The sequence below is a fragment of the Acanthopagrus latus genome, chromosome 20 (genome assembly GCF_904848185.1).
Source record: "Acanthopagrus latus isolate v.2019 chromosome 20, fAcaLat1.1, whole genome shotgun sequence".
Taxonomy (NCBI): domain Eukaryota; kingdom Metazoa; phylum Chordata; class Actinopteri; order Spariformes; family Sparidae; genus Acanthopagrus; species Acanthopagrus latus.
Genome location: NC_051058.1, coordinates 2,394,096 through 2,410,948, shown reverse-complemented (window position 1 = coordinate 2,410,948; position 16,853 = coordinate 2,394,096). Strand labels below are relative to the sequence as shown.

The 16,853-nt window shown below is 44.7% G+C and overlaps 2 protein-coding genes across 5 annotated transcripts in view; both read left to right on the top strand.

Moving 5' to 3' along the window:
* LOC119009358 (myosin heavy chain, fast skeletal muscle-like) overlaps positions 1-9,930 on the top strand; it is a 31,717-nt gene extending 21,787 nt beyond the window's left edge. Inside the window, exons 29-40 of the mRNA XM_037080509.1 lie at positions 409-605; positions 698-881; positions 1,090-1,255; positions 1,391-1,515; positions 1,612-1,920; positions 2,009-2,212; positions 2,895-3,020; positions 3,163-3,333; positions 3,426-3,626; positions 3,733-3,864; positions 7,421-7,590; positions 8,788-9,930. Of these exons, the coding sequence (XP_036936404.1) occupies positions 409-605; positions 698-881; positions 1,090-1,255; positions 1,391-1,515; positions 1,612-1,920; positions 2,009-2,212; positions 2,895-3,020; positions 3,163-3,333; positions 3,426-3,626; positions 3,733-3,864; positions 7,421-7,590; positions 8,788-8,887 (2,085 nt within the window). The 3' untranslated portion in view covers positions 8,888-9,930. The remainder of the gene's footprint in view (positions 1-408; positions 606-697; positions 882-1,089; positions 1,256-1,390; positions 1,516-1,611; positions 1,921-2,008; positions 2,213-2,894; positions 3,021-3,162; positions 3,334-3,425; positions 3,627-3,732; positions 3,865-7,420; positions 7,591-8,787) is intronic.
* Positions 9,931-11,938: 2,008 nt separating this feature from the next.
* The window catches only part of LOC119009362 (growth arrest-specific protein 7-like), a 59,082-nt gene continuing 54,167 nt past the window's right edge, over positions 11,939-16,853 (top strand). For 2 of the 4 annotated variants that reach the window (XM_037080522.1, XM_037080518.1), the window contains exon 1: positions 11,942-12,540. In XM_037080522.1, coding sequence (XP_036936417.1) covers positions 12,361-12,540 — 180 coding nt within the window. In that variant the 5' untranslated portion in view covers positions 11,942-12,360. Of the gene's footprint in view, positions 12,541-16,853 lie in introns of all 4 variants that reach the window. The other 2 variants (XM_037080519.1, XM_037080520.1) reach the window with 2 other exon arrangements.

The window sequence follows — 16,853 nt, the reverse complement described above, 5'->3', positions numbered from 1 at the left end:
CAGTTATAAAGGTTTAAATAACGTCTGTTCAGATACATGTTGGATCTCAGGGCTCCAGAGACTTGGATTACCGCAAACAAGCTGTATGGAGCCATTTGATGTTTTTTTTTTGTGGTTGTTTTTCCTTTTTAAAACTTAAATCCCCAGCTACTTCAAATGTTTAGCAGAATGCTGCAACTCTGTTTTGCTGTGAAGCTCCAGAAATGTTTTGTGGACTACGACACCTGACGTTCCATCAGAAGCTGGGGAGGAGATGATGACTGGATTTACAATTTTGTGCGAACTGATGCTTTAACATGAAGCAGGATAAAACTCATAATGACAGGATTATTTGAACCTTGAGGGGAAAATCTGCTTTGATTAAGTAAAACTTTAATCAGCCAAAATCCAAATCTTCCTCCCTGTCAGGCTAAGAACGCCCTCGCCCACGCCCTCCAATCTGCACGTCACGACTGCGATCTGCTGAGGGAGCAGTTTGAGGAGGAGCAGGAGGCCAAGGCTGAACTCCAGAGAGCGCTGTCCAAGGCCAACAGTGAGGTGGCGCAGTGGAGAACCAAATACGAGACTGACGCCATTCAGCGCAATGATGAGCTGGAGGAGGCTAAGTGAGGGTCGTACGCGCACGCAAATACATTATTATGAAACGAGATATTTGATAGCTGACAACGGATGCTCCACTGCATGTCGTTGCGCTCAGGAAAAAGCTTGCCCAGCGTCTGCAGGAGGCTGAGGAGACCATTGAGGCTGTGAACGCGAAGTGCTCATCTTTGGAGAAGACGAAGCAGAGGCTGCAGGGAGAGGTGGAGGACCTCATGGTCGATGTGGAGAGGGCGAACGCTCAAGCGGCTGGCCTGGATAAAAAGCAGAGGAGCTTTGATAAGGTAACAAAGATGTAATGTATGTTCATTACGTTGGACCAATCACAGCAGGCCACAGATGCTAACAATAACAGTCTGCAACATTACTATTCTATACCTACCAGTGACTCAACACACACTTCTAGCCTTTACATTTGAAGGTCACAGAAGATTTCAGGTCTCATAAAATCAGCCATGCAGACACGTAACCAACAATTTGCGTCCTCCTCAGATTCTGTCTGAGTGGAAGCAGAAGTATGAGGAGTGTCAGTCAGAGCTGGATGGATCACAGAAGGAGACTCGCTCCCTCAGCACCGAGCTCTTCAAAATGAAGAACTCGTACGAGGAAGCTCTGGAGCACCTCGAGGTCCTCAAGCGAGAGAATAAAAACCTGCAACGTACGTATGCCGCTGTCAGGCAGGACGGTCCATCTGACGCCGGATCAGATGGTTCTGAATAAACACACGGGATGTTACGTTCATATTGTCAGTTTATGTTGCCTCTAATACTCCAATACATTTTGACACATTTAGAGGAAATCTCTGATTTGACTGAACAACTTGGAGAGAATGGTAAAGCCATCCATGAGCTGGAGAAGACTAAGAAGCAAAGTGAGACGGAGAAGACAGAGATCCAGACCGCTTTGGAAGAGGCTGAAGTAACTTGAATACATTAATAACATGAACACTTTATTAACGCCATGGCTCATCCTTTTTTATCAATTTATACTTTTGAATTTTTCTCTGGACTCCAGGCTTCTCTGGAACATGAGGAATCTAAAATCCTGCGTGTCCAGCTGGAGCTGGCTCAGGTCAAAGGAGAGGTCGATCGCAGGGTGGCTGAGAAGGACGAGGAGATCGAGCAGATGAAACGCAACAATCAGCGCATTGTGGAAACCATGCAGTCCGCCTTGGATTCCGAGACGCGCTGCAAGAACGATGCCATGAGAATCAGGAAGAAGATGGAGACCGACCTCAACGAGATGGAGATCCAGCTGAGCCACGCCAACAGGCAGGCAGCTGAGGCCCAGAAGCAGCTGAGGAACATCCAAGCCCACCTCAAGGTGAAATGTTGTTCACTGGCAGCTTCAGCTTCGGCATTAGCTGTTTTGGGGTAAATCATACAACTTTCACCCTCTTGTCCCTCCGCAGGAACAAACCCTTCGCCTGGACGAGGCGCTGCGGAGCCACGAGGACCTGAAGGAGCAGGTGGCCGTGATGGAGCGCAGGAGCTGCCTGATGCAGGCGGAGGTGGAGGAGCTGAGGGCCGCTCTGGAACAGTCGGAAAGAAGCCGCAAACTGGCTGAACAGGAACTGGCTGATGCCTGTGAGAGAGTGGGGCTGCTGCACTCCCAGGTGAGCAGCGACATCACACACTATCAATAAGGGCCCCTGAAATCTGAAGGGACAGCGCTGTGATGTGAGAGATGCGTTAGTGAGGATGATCCTGGGTTTCTTCAGAGGACTGAGTAAAACAATCCTCCCTGTCTGTCCACTGTCTCATCTTCCCCTTGTCTTTCCTCCCATCGCTGCATCTCTGCAGGTAGAAAATGACTTGAACAGAATATTTATGGTGCAAATGAATGTAACAGGAGATATGAGATATGAGGCGGTCAGAATCCATTCATAACATTCTTATTAATGAATATTCTGTCACGGTAGGCAATGTCAGGTAACATCAGCTCTCACCTGAACCTGGCTGTGGAAAAACTGACGCTTCTGAAAAGAGGTTCCAGCGTCTTTACTGCCTCCAAATTCACCCTGCATCCTGCTCGAACAGAAGAATACACAGAGAGAATTATTCAGACTTAACATTACAAGTTGTCTTCGACTCCAGTAATGTTATCCTCACCTCACCGGTCTCTCCTTCAGCTGTGCTTCCTCGAGAATCCTCGTGTTAACCAGGACACAGAGAGGGGGAGAGAAACTGGCTCGATAGTAAACGACACGGAGCTGAGATGTAAAGAGATAAAATGTAGGTGTGTTTGAGCGTCACTAGATGATGACATACTGTTTGCTAACCTTCTTTTGGCTACAGAACACCAGTCTCCTCAACTCCAAGAGGAAGCTGGATGCAGACGTCAGCCAGCTGCAGGGCGAGGTGGAGGATGCCATCCAGGAGGCTCGAAATGCAGAGGAGAAAGCCAAGAAGGCCATCACTGATGTAGATATCACATGCTTCACCTCTTATTTCTGTATATCTAACACTTACAGTTGTGCAAAGTATGATTAGCAACCGAAAGAGACAGCTATAGTTATTAAGCAGCATATATCAAACCAGTCAGTTTAAGGCACTGTTCATGTAGGCGGCCATGATGGCCGAGGAGCTGAAGAAGGAGCAGGACACCAGCAGCCACCTGGAGAGGATGAAGAAGAACCTGGAGGTGTCCGTGAAGGACCTGCAGCACCGTCTGGATGAGGCCGAGAGCCTGGCTTTGAAGGGAGGAAAGAAACAGCTCCAGAAACTGGAAAATCGGGTATCACGCTCGGCCGTATGAGATTCACGTAGCATTAGCGAGGACTTGCGCTGTAACTGTTGGGTTTGTGGTGTCGGGGCTCTCTGTTGCAGGTGCGCGAGCTGGAGGCCGAAGTGGAGAGTGAGCAGAAAAGAGCTGCTGATTGTGTCAAAGGAATCCGCAAATATGAGCGGAGAGTGAAGGAGCTCACGTACCAGACTGAGGAGGACAAGAAGACCGTCCTGAGACTGCAGGACCTGGTGGACAAGCTGCAGCTCAAAGTCAAGGCCTACAAACGGCAGAACGAAGAGGCGGTGAGATCCGTTCCGGCCGCCAGAGAAACAAACAGGAGCGATTGTCTTTTTTGAAATGACGACGGTAACTGCTGATTAGAGCGTCCCGTGTGTGTTTCGCCCACAGGAGGAGCAGGCCAGCACTCACCTGGCCAAGCTGAGGAAGGTGCAGCACGAGCTGGAGGAGGCACAGGAGCGAGCAGACATCGCCGAGTCCCAAGTCAATAAGTTGAGAACCAAGAGCAGAGACTTTGGAAAGGTGACACTTTTTTCACTACATTTAATGATCAGCTGAGTTTGAGAGATTTGACCAGTGAAGTCATCTAATAGACGGTCAACATCTGAGGCAGTCATGAATGATTAATACAACAGGTAGAAACAAATTACAATGATTCGTTGGTCCTAAGTTCCTTCAGATACGCTGGTTTATATTATTTACCCTCCATTGTCAACAGTCACACTTCTTGTTACATCACTCTTCAGTAAAGTTGAATTCATGTCTGTGCTGCTTTGCATCATGGACGGGGTAATATTCAGAGGTGAACACACTGTTTACACTGATTTCACCATTTACACTCCATTTATGAAAGAAGAAACATTTTATTGATCTAAACATGTCACATTTTACAGACACTAAACAGTAACAATATAGGCTACTTCTTTGTCCCCCGTAGAGAAAGTCCCCAGACTCCCTTGACAAATGTGTCAGTTTATCGAGTTGATGAGTCAGGAGACACTTTATAAACTCTGTGTGCCTCTGACTAATTCTTCATTATTTGGATATTCAGCAAATTTCCTACATGAACTTCTTTCTTTGAGTAAAAAAAACATGGTATCTGTTTGTCCCAGTGACGGATGACTTCATAGCATGTAGAGCAGGAAGTGACATCTGATCACAGGTGGTGATCACACTCTGATGCAGGTTAAAGCAGCCGTGAGCTGACGGACTGTCCACATTGGATCACTCAGGACTGATGTTATTAACAGGTCTGATCAGTATGAATTGCTTTGTACAAAGGAAGCTGCAGGTGTATCCGATTGATTGTGCGGTGCATTAAAACTTTCCTTTCCTTTCCTTTCCTTTCCTTTCCTTTCCTTTCCTTTCCTTTCCTTTGTCAGGCTTCTGAAGCTGATTAGACGACACAGAGGACCTCCTCTTTTTCCCTCTTGGACTTCTTAGTGAAAGTGGAAACTCAGCAGATTGAACAACTCTTTCTGTTTTGCTGTGAGACTGTAGCAGTATAAAGTGGTGTGAAGCATCAGCTTTGTCTGTTTTTTTTGTTGTTTTTTTTCTCCACATCTTATGGCATTATTGTCTTTCATTAGAAATATTGTATCAGCCAACATAAGTGTGTTTCTGAATACCACCACAAATGAATGGAAACTGAGTGTTTATCGTAGTTCTCGGTGTATTAGCACATCAGTGTAGGCTCTGTAGTGCTAATTAGCCTCTCAGAGGAGTCAGCGAACCAGATAATCAGTTTGGAGTGTGCGGTTTCTATGAGTGCAGTTTGTGTCTAATCTGAGCATCTGTTTGCAGAGCTCAGTCCAGAGCCCAGCAGAAGGCCTCCTGACATTTACGTTCCGAGTTAAAATAGCCGTCCTCCTCTCTGCCACTCGTCTACACACAGCACCTAACGCTAGCATGGGACAAGTGGATTAAACACGATTAGACCATTATAATCAAAGGAGAATCTGGACCAATCAGAAAGGCTGCAGGGGGACGGATTAAAGATGAAGCATGTATTTAACTGTGTCACTCCATCCCTGAACCTGACGGAGGGATTCTGCACTGTTTGCTTTTGTTTCTCTGTCAGCGACAGGAATTTCTTTTGTCTGGGACCTGGATTTGGAGTTAAAGTGGGACATGGAAGTGAATTCCTCATCAGCATGTCTCTCAGGCCAACAGGTCCACAAAGGAAAACTTAGCAGCACATATTCTCTAACAGGAGATGTGTTTTGAAGCTGTTAAAACCCTGCAGAAATACAGTGCAACAATAATGTATGTTAGGAGTCGAACCCCATAAATGTCACATACATTTCAAGCTTTTTAGTAGAGAAAGTAATTATTTTAATTAAGGTTGTTACTGATTAGAAACAAATGGATGAAGCGATTTCATTTACTATTGTGTGATGCATATTACGCGTTGATGAAGGTCCTCAGTCATCCAGCTCGTAGTCATTCTAAGAGTCGATCAGCAAGTATTGATCTGTGTGTGTAGGTTTCACACGTGTCCTTAAAAACACTCCCACACACAGCATGTAGAGTCATGCATATAACGGAGCCCAGACCACACATGCTGTCTATAAACCATAAATTCATGCAAACCAGGACCAGAGTGCAGCAACTGTAACAGAGACAGACCAGATACAGAAACCGAGTACAGCAAAATTCAGAAATCACCGACAACATTTACTATGAAGTACGAGTACTTCAGAGCTGCACTCAAGTACGGTACTTGAGTAAAGTTTGGACATACTTGTACTTCTCCTGAGTATTTCTGTTTTCTGCATTTATGCATTTTATAGGTCACTAGTTGCTTTACATGCTGCATCAGAGCCAGAGTAGAGCATTTTTAAATGAATGTCTTGAATCAGTAATCAAATAAGGAAAAAACAGATTCCTATAATCTGAAAAGTTGTGAATATGGTGACATCTGACGATGGCGAAAGTTCAAACAGCCACACCATTACATTTACAGTCACGTATCTTGAATATCCGTGGTCTTCTCCCTCTTCACCGGTATAGTCAGTCCTCGTGAGTCCAAGCCTGAGCCAGTGATTGATAACAGTATGTGCCCGTGTGACGGGACGAGGCCACAGAGTGAGGGCCGGGCTCTGTGAGGTTTCTGTATCGCACCCATCGTGCAGCAGGGATGATCCATGTGAGTAGGAAATATGAGTGAATTAAGGCCAAACGACGCCTGTGCGCATCCTATATTCACTCTGGGCCTTTCGTGTGTACTACATCTTTAATAATCAGGTCACTTTTATAGTAAGACTAAAAATGACTGTAAACAAGAGATTTCTCAAATCCCTGTACACTGTATACTGAATTTCTCATTGTACTTCAGTTCTGCACACCACACTGCTTTAGGTGTAATACTGGAGTTACAGCAGCTAGAGGGCCCCCTTGAACAACAGAAGAAGCAGTGAGGCAGAAAGACCCAAGCACATTAGCTCAGCTTGTTCCAAGATCCACATGTGTCACAAAGAGTTCCTGTGCCTCAAAAGAAACGAAATGCAGTCCAAGACTGAAGATATTCCATCCACAGAGTGACAGACTAGCGTAAATATTCTCGACACATATACAGTCACTGAGGTGCTGCTCACACTTGGTTCACACCAAAATAGGAGCTATGTCTGTTGATAACTCTCTATCTATTTGTAACTAAGGTCATTTACTCAAGTACTGTGCTTGAGTACAGTGTTGAGGTACTAATGTTATGGTAGTAACTACTTCTACTCCTCAGGAACTATCCCCTGGAACTAGACCACATTATATATCAAATCTGGAAGAAGATCAATTCTTTTTTTTCTTTTCTTTCTTTATTCACTAGGCCTACTTTAAATATTACTCCACCACTGTCTGATAAAGGGGACGGCTGTGTTGCTTCTTCTGTCACCTGACACAGTAACAAATCAATCACCATTAAGAGTGAGAAAACAATTGGAAACAATGTTTTGTATTCATTAGCGGTAGCCTATATGAAGGGGGCACTATTTTCCTCAGGTGACTTACACTTTGTTTGGTGAAATAGCTTCTAATTTCTTCCACCTTTCTTTTCTTGGACATCCTCGGACATGTGTTGCAGGAGAACAGCGTGGACCTCCACTCGCCAACACTGGCAAAGCCTGCAAGTGAAACAGCTTGGACAGCCTGCAGGGAGCTCAGCCAATCAAAAAACACAGACCTGTCTCAAAGATGTAGCTGGGAGGCTGTTCTGAAGTGGGAAAGGTTTTATGCCTTTGTGTGCTGCATGAGGTGCATTTTTTTTCCCCCCCTTCAACCTTGATATTGGTGTGTGGACATTTCAGCCATCATTTGAGATTGCTATGCACACGTCCATACAGTCCATTTGCAGTTCTATGCCTTTTACTGGTTGCTCTCTGTCCCGCCTGGAGTGAGTCTTTAATTCTTCTTCTGCCACTGGTGTGGGCTCATCATTATGAGCAGCACCTTTCACATCACACACAGTTTTTTTTTGATGCATTGAATTACACAATTTATGGAAAAAAATTCTATATGACAATAAAAAGAACATACAGCTGCTCTTTGTAGTTATTATAATTTTTTGAGTAAGCAGTTGATATATAGTGTAGAGAGCAGCTGGTGTGAGTCACTCCTCAGTGGACACACGTCATCTTCTCCCACATTCGACAGAGGAAGCTCCTCGCTTCACCTCTTTGTACTTCCTTTCATCTAGAATAAGCAATATAAGTACTAGCTCAAGTCTCCCTTATACATTATAATCCTGTGGTTTATACTGACTTTTAAAACCTTCATGGTGAGTCAAGATCTTCTGTGCACAAACATGGAGTATACAGATGTGTCCTGAGGCGGTCTTTCGTGGTTCATCAGTGGTTAATTGTAATTCACACTTGATAGTTATTGAAAATCAAAGAATCACAAAATGAATTGAATCTTGATCATAATCAGGTGATTACACACTTTTGGCTTTACATAGGGTTTATTTTTCCTACAAATCATAGTTAATTGTATGTTAGCGGGTCATTTAGGATAACATTACTTTTTTGCAGACTTTATGACTGGTCTGCATTTGTGCTACAGTTTCACTATATGTTCATTCTAAGCGCTGTCTCCTAAGCAACTGCTTCAGAGTCTTGAAGATGTTTCACCTCTCATCCAAGAGGCTTCTTCAGGTCTAACTAACTGGAGGGGAGTTGCAGGCTTTTAAACTGTGTCCTTACAGAGATGTTAAGGAGGTCATTAGGGCAACTTGTGGGTCGCTGACCCAACCGGCCTTCATTTGGTTTTTTTTTTTAAGGTTAGGTGAGCCTGGTTGTGAATGGTTGTTAAGCTGTCTGGGAGAGATAACTCAGTACAGCATTGTAGGTATGCAAGTAATGTCGTAGACCACCTCCTCTGTTCAAAGACGATCGTTCCAGTTTGACATAGATGGAAACCTTTACTCCTACTTCAAACCCTCTGTCTTCTCAGAACAAGATGTTCACATTGTTGTCCTCAAAGGAATGACAACGGAAACACGTCAAGCTGCCGACAATACAGCACTTGGACTTACCGTGACCTAAATGCCTGAGACCCTTCATCATCATGAGACCCTTGCACATTTTTGCTACTCCCCGGAGCCTTAAAGATTAAGAAAAAAAATGTCATCCTGTTGGGAAATTGTTGTGTGTTTGCGGTCAGCTTTAATCTGACACGTCACCGAGGACTCACTCTTCCAGGAAGCTTCGTCCGGCCAGCGGCCAGTTCTTCGTATCTTCAGTACTTAAATAAAAGGGAACTTGGCGCTGCAGCTTCATGGGCATCTTCTGCAACACACAACGCGAAGGTTATGCTCATGTATCAGTCTGATGAGTCTTGTGGGATTTGCGTTCAAAACATCACAAAAGGATTATCAATATTATTCAACTTGGAATACTTTATACTTACTTTGTCTTTTACCAAACAGGTTAATAAGCAGAAATGGGAGAGGTCATTGAATCCACGTCGTTCATACTCATACTCTTGATTGCAATTGATGACTCAGCATTCATTTGAACGTTTTTAACAGAAAGCAAGATCGCAAAAACAACCCAGGATAAGACTGTCCTATAATTCCTTTATTAATGTACCTGTGATTTATTATGCAGCCAACGTTAGAGAAATGGTGAAAGCAAAACCACCATTTCATAACTGTGAGAAATGTTATCATCAGTGTTCGTCATACGTTGACTAAAGAGGATTATGAAAGAAATCAAATCTCATCAGTTTATTTATGTAGCCCAAACTCACACTCACTGTGCCTCAGTGGGCTTTACAGTCTGTACAGTGAATACAGTGAAAATCTGCGTGTAGTAGATGCTGCATGTACAGAACTGAGCAACAAAATCACAGTCCACAAATGAGATTGACACATCTTCATGGACAAACTTTCCAAACTTTTCCAGGATGTTTCTTGAACCCATAGTAACTTTTCCCATGACCATTCACAACCCATAAATACCCAGTATATATGCTGCACTTGAGTTCAGATCATTATAGCGCCTTTTTTTTCATGTCTAATGCCTGAATTATCTCTCACGTCTTCTCTTGTTGGATGTGCCTCCTTCTTTTTTAAATTTTTTTGTTTGTTTGTTTGCTTTCTTACATTCAAACAGGGACACTCAGATTCAAACTGTACTAACATCAGCTCAGACGGCGGCCATATGAAGAGAGAGATGGAGCGTGGAGATCCGCCTGATACATTACAGAACATGTCAGTGTTATTTCACAGTTTACTGTAACAATTCATTACTGTCATTACACACAACAAGATTCTATGACTGTTCCAGGCCTTGAAAATCACATTTTTTAAAATTACATGACTTTTCCAGGTTTTCCATGACTGGAAGAGATCTGTATTTGAAAGGAACAAAAACTAAATCTTAATTCAAGGTGAGCTTACTAGTTTCTTCCAGAAGTCTCACAGCTTTCCTCAGACAAGGAACTCAGCAATGACTCAGTGACAACAAACCTGAAGAGCCGTAGACTGTGAGTTGTGTTGTTTCAGCAGCAGAACGAGCTCCCTGAGTTCATGTGTGTTTGAGTTTTTCTCTGTTTGGTGTCATTTTATTTCGGCTTTGCTGCTGAGCTCAGACTGCTTTCTTCTCAGTAACCTGCAGATGATAGAGGTGGAACTACAATTACCCCTTTTTTTTTATGTTTCATTAGCCATTCATTTTACTCTCCAGTCTGATTGTGTGCAGATTGTTTGGATACATTTATCCAAAAGTGTCACACCATTAATGTGTTACATTATGTTTACTTGTCCTGATGTATTTATATTTTCTGTTTGACTACTTGTGAACAGCACATTTCTACATCTAGATGTTTCTCACAAGCACAAGTGGGCAAAAACAAGTCCTCCTTTCTATGAAACTGGGAGGCTCAGTGAATACTGATAGCCCCACCTTGTGGTGTTCATGATCTAACTCACCTTCATGTAGTGAGCGCTGCTTTGATTGATCCCAAATGAAGAGAACAAGTAAGAAATGTAGAATCAATATTCTCACACAACTCATTGCAGTAAAGCTTCCCTGATGTCTCACTGTGACCTGAGTCACCGGTCAGTGTCATGTGTGTTGGCCAATAATAAACAGCGATGTGTCATAATACCGAGCACCAGGGTAAAAAAAAAAAAAAGGAACTATCAAGCTTGTGTGCCTTTGGGTCAAATGTTTGTTCATGTTCAGGTCAACTTTAACTCTGAACAAAGCTGCTGCATTTAGTATATAAGGCTGAACTTTAAGAGCTAAGATACCATTAAAAAAACAAGTCTTTATTACACTCTCATTATGACTCAAATATATTCAGTTCCCTATCATGATTTCATTTATGTCAACCACTTCCATTTGTAATATCATCATCATCATCATCATCATCATCATCATCTTCTTCTTCTTCTTCTTCTTCTTCTTCAGCACCAGCGTCGTAACAGAGGCACGCATAAAAGAAAAAAAAGTGGCAAAGCAACAGCTCGGCAGTAAAACCATGAACTCAAATCATAAAACGACAAATGTTTCAGCATTAAATCATCGGGAGTAAATACAATCTCCCCAGTGTGTGTGAACAAGTGGAGGGTAGTCGCAGCCATCAACAATCACAAGTCAAGTCCTACATAATGAGAGACGCAACATCCGGTGTGACCTTTCAATCTAAAACTTACAACGACTTGTTTGACTTCACAAAAAGAAGAAATTGGTATTGGGTGGGAACTGTCAGTTCTTATTATAGTAATATTTGGACATAGTATGGCGGCATACCCGCACACTACTTTAAATTTAGATTGGAATACATTTATTACTTAAGAAGAGCTACTGCATACATGGTGAGGGTCGCCATGTGACCATTATTACTATAGTAATGTCAACTGTAGCCTGTTTTATTATCAATAGTAGCCTCGTATTAATAATAGCCTATTACTAACAGTAATCTAATGTCATAGCACCATTAGTAGTACAATCCTAGTAGTAGCCTACTAATGACATTAGCATAAAAGTTCATTTCTGTTTTTTGTTGACACCTAGCTTGACAGAAGAAAATAAACAACTATCTAAAGTTCCACTTTTATTTCTTTGGTAAATCTTTCAGCCTCCGCTCACAGTCCCTTCGCAAACACGACACAGTTTGCCAACTTCTGAAGCCTTTGTGCTTTTATTTTGAAGCGGCGCTCGTCCCTCTTCCGCCGCGGTCTCCGTCCTGCTGTGCGCAGCCCGCCGCGGCTCGTGCAGCCTTCAGACGGCGCTGACAGGCTGAGGAGCGGAGCGCAGAGGAGCGGAGCACCGAGGGCCGTCCTGAGAGCAAGTCCTGTCCCGACAGCAAGTCCTCTCCCGACAGCAGCAGCAGCAGCAGCAGGAGGAACAACCTGTTCAACCAACTTCACTCAACTTTTACCGCTCTTCTCCTGGACACACGAGCCGGGGCGACGGTCGAGCTCGGACCTCGGACCAGAAACTCCGAGGCGATTCGGGAAAGTTGTGTTCCTGCTGCGAGCAGCGGGGGGGCACCGTGTGACAAGTCGCTCCGGAGATGTCGGGAGCGTACTGCAAAAGTTTGTACCCGTTCAGCGGGGAGCAGCACCAGCAGGGACTGAGCTTCGAGGCCGGGGATATCATCAAGGTGGTCCAGGCTCTGCCCGGAGGCTGGTGGGAGGGAGAGAGGGATGGAGACAGAGGATGGTTCCCCTCCAGTTACGTCCAGGTCCTGGAGGTAAGGACACTCATGATGATGGCATGTTGGAATCAATTCATATGTTAATTGGATGTTAATGAAAGGACCCGACCTGTGTTTTGTCTGCTTTTAAATGATTCTGTTTTTTTCTGAAAAACACATTTTTAAAGTCTATTTTCTGTTCTCCTGACTTTCTCTCTGTGTCACACACACACACACACGCACACACACTCACTCACACACACTTGAGGATAAAGACAGCATTGACAGATGCACTAATGAATCGTTTTCCCGTGCTGTGCTGATCAGATTAACTCTAGCCTTCCCAGCAGGCAGCTCCCTGCTGACTGAGGCCGCACACTTCCTCATTCCACACACATTCCAGTGAAAAGCTCAGGTCTCCTCTCCTCTGTGCGCGTGAATGCACAGGACATGCTGCTCTCCCCCTCCTCCCCCTCTCCTCCTCCTCCTCCTCCCCCTTTCCACCTCCAGACAATTCACACTCTGCTGTGGCAAGTTAGAAAAGATCCCACACTTCTTTTCTTGTATTTATTTATTTATTTTTTAAGTTGTCATGTTTGCCTGTGATTGAAGTGATCTGAGCCGGTGACACCGCCCCAGTATGCTGACAGCCCTGTTGACAGTCAGCTTGTATCCAAGAGGGACCGGCACCACGCCAGCGTTCTCCCGCTCTGGCACCGGCGCTGCCATTTCTGTCACGTCTTCGCTCAGAACGCGAGAGGACGGGAGCAGAGCCGTGGTGTGTGTGTGTGTGTGTGTGACCCATCAGGGACTGTAGGATCACGTAAACCTGTGGCAGCAGACAGCAGACAAGCACAACAGCCCTTATCTGTTCCCCGAGACCAGTCTGAGGAATGGAGCTGCAGGGTGTGGCAGGGAGCAGAGAGGCTGTTCTTTAAGGCCGGGAGTCTCAGTTTCATCAGACATCCGCTCTGTGGGAAGGGGTGAAGTTTCGAGGGAGAGGAGCTGAGCCTTCGTCTGACCCGTCTCTCGCGGGGTCAAAGCAAAATGAACTTCTTCTAGAGCAGTCAGTTATGCATCAGCCAGCCAGTGACTAAGTCATCCTGGCTCAGTGATTTGAAGAGTGGAGAATGTCAGTGGCTATTCAGTCTGATGATCAGGACACAATGAGTGTGGATATTGTTAAGTAGCATATAATCACAGTCCTTATTCATCCAGATTCATCCAGGAAAAAAGATTTGTTGTCAACTCTCCTCACAGAAAAATAAACCGACGACTGTTTTATTGAACAGCTTTCAAACGAAAGTTCTTGAAAAAAAGTCTGTCAGCCCGAGGAGTGGAGCGGCTCTGAAGACGGGTGTTACAGCAGCAGATGGGTGCTGTCTTTTAGTATTCTCACTTCACTGATGTCACTGATGCTCTGAAGATGGTACCAGCGATGTTTCGGGGCGGCTCCAGCCACCCACTGTGGAGCCTTCTTTGGAGGCTTAGAGGTGTTAGCTGAGGGAGCTAAGCAACAATCATAGTGTTATTATGATCTAAATAAAGATTCTTTTGATAGAGTCACTAATTTAGATCCTTACCGTATCTTCATCAATGAGTGATACGCTGTATTTTAGTGTTAGAGTTAGGGTAACGTATTGGTGATCGGGGCCCGATCAAACAAGTTAACTCAAGGTCTTCTTACCTGCTTTTTTTCTACATAAGCTACGCCTCATGGCCTTCATCGGTGACCAGAGTTCATCTCCAGGACATTTCAGCTGCTGGTGAGCCGGTGGCAGCTCCAGAAAATGCTATTAAGTGGACCTTGAGGATCACTCTTGGTCAAAATGCTGTTGTCCCAGTCAAACACGCGAGAAAAAGACTCTTCAGTTGCGGTTGTGACACACGGATGACAGCGAACAGTGTGGATGTGAGAAAGCATTGTGTGGTTTCTTAAAACGTCTGACTGTTTCTCAGCTGGGCGTGTGTGGATACCTTTTATTAAACGCCGATGCACTGCGCGATAAGGGCTCAGCCCTAAAGCGGGGCTAAATTAAGCGACGGCAACACGCTTATCAGATGTGGGGTCTGACTTATCACAGTCACATTCTCCTCCGTTTCGGGGGAAAAGCTTGCCTGCAGCTGCTGTCGGATGTTTGTGGCGTTTGTGGCTTCGGTATTTAGATTCTCACCACTAACCCAGCCTTCCTGTCACTCTCCACCGCTCGCTCCGCTGTAGTGGAACTGCCTCAAAATATGCAGTAAAGACGAGACAACTGGCTCAGTGATTTGCTTTGTTTGGTTAGTGTTGCACCATCAGCTTGGCTTTACCAGTTCTGCCAGGCGTCTCTGACAGAGATGTTAACTGAGACAAGTTGCATCTCGCGCATATCTGTCGCGCACTGAGGAAGGTTCGGGTTTTTGATGTCCTGGACTGATTGTCGTGTTGGCTGGTCAGAATCAGCGTTGAAGTGTTTATTCGCATTATTGTCTCACCTACACACACACACAGTATCAGGCCTGACACCTGCAAAACAAGTGTTTTGTAGGTACTTTAATGGTGTTTTCATGATCTGGAAAATGCTGAGCTCTCTTGTCAAACTCCTTTATGAGACTATTTCTGTACCTCACTGTGGTGATTATAGGTTTATCATGCGATTATCTGTGGGCATCAGTATCAGTATCAGTCTTACTGTAGAGTTTCACCGCAGACTTCGCGGCAGAACGTCATCATGTTGAAACTGGAGGTTTCCCCCCGGTTCTCCGTCATCTGTAGGCCGATCAGTCAGAGGGTGCAGGGTGATACTGTGATGGTGAAACAAAAAACACTTCTCTACTTCCTCATTCTGGTCATTTATTCAATTCAAGAGGGGCCCTGCGGAGGAACTGCCGTCACGTCTACAGGCTGCCGCGCAGAAACCCAGTTTCCTCACTTTCTCATTCGTAAATGATAATAAATCCAGGCGCGCGCACGTTGATCACTTTGCCCGGGATTTTTATAGCTGGCACAGTGAACAACGCAGCTCTGATCTGACTCCGCTGTCATCTTCAGTCTCGTGTCTTTGTTCTACAAACAGCCCATTCTTCAACACATAATGAATCATTCAGGACCTGCTGCTGCCTGGCGCCTCACACAGTTTGGATGTTTCTCAGACGTTTACTGCAAAGTTGGACGATTAAAGGAATCGATGACGCAAAACCTAAACTTTCATTCTCATCAGTAAATGCAGCTCTGCTCGCTTCAGTAGACTGAGGCTCTACAGTCCCAGCTATCCTTTTATGATGAGCTTGATAATATTAGCACACTTTAGTCAGATATTGTGGTTTGACTGTCAGAGAGGAGAGAGGAGGGGAGGGGAGACTGTATCCCTAACAGGCTAACCACTGTCTGGCTCCAGTTCTGTACCTAACACACAGATATGAGAGTATTACTGATCCTCTCATCTAATCCTGGGAAGCAAAGGGAATGGGAGCAATTCAGAACATGTTTCTTCAGAAGTCCAGTGTGTAGGATTTAATGGCATCTGGTGGTGAGGTTGCATATTGAAACCAACTGAGCTACCGTACAAACATGGCGGCCTCTGTAGAAGAGCACCTGCTCCCTCTTTAGATGCGAAAGACGCACTGTAAAGTAACAGAGAACATGGATTCTTAGTTTCAAGGGATTCTACACCCAGGAAAGCTATTATTAAGATGTAAAATTAAAGTTAAAATGATGACATCAACACATTTAAAATGAAAATGATGATGATTTTTATATTCCCTTTCTACCAAGCTTCCCCCAAATCCCACACACTGGTCCTTTAAATTTCACAAAAATGAAACAGATGATGGTTTTCGCTCCGTTCTGTGAGCAGGTGATGGTGTTTAAAAAAGGGACGCCGTGACCGCCTCTTGCCAGACTTTGGATTTAAAGTGAGATGTTCAGGGTGCACAAAGGTTAGCTCATCTACTCCCGGAGAACACTGTACTTTGGGAGCAATCCAAACGACCACCAGAGCATCCTGAGCCGTAACGACAGTGAGTCATGTCAGCCGTGTGGCTCATTAGAGCTGACTGTTCACCTAATGAGGAGGAAATGAACGAAAGCGCCAAGAACAAAAGGGAGTTAAAGCAGCAGCTGAAAGCCGTCTATGATGACTCGTTGCCATGAGTTTCTGCCTGATGACTGTGATGTCATCCCGCGCGCTTCAATGGGGGATATTGTTCGGTTCAGACGCGAATGCCTTAATGTTGGGGAGCTTTTATCCGCAAGTGAATTGGACTGATTCACTCATTCAGTCAACCTGCTAGCTTGAAAAATAATTTGTCAGCCCCCCCCCCACCGTGGTGCTCGGAGCTGTCATCACTGTTTCCACACACAGGTTTAAACGCCGCCTCTGTCTTAA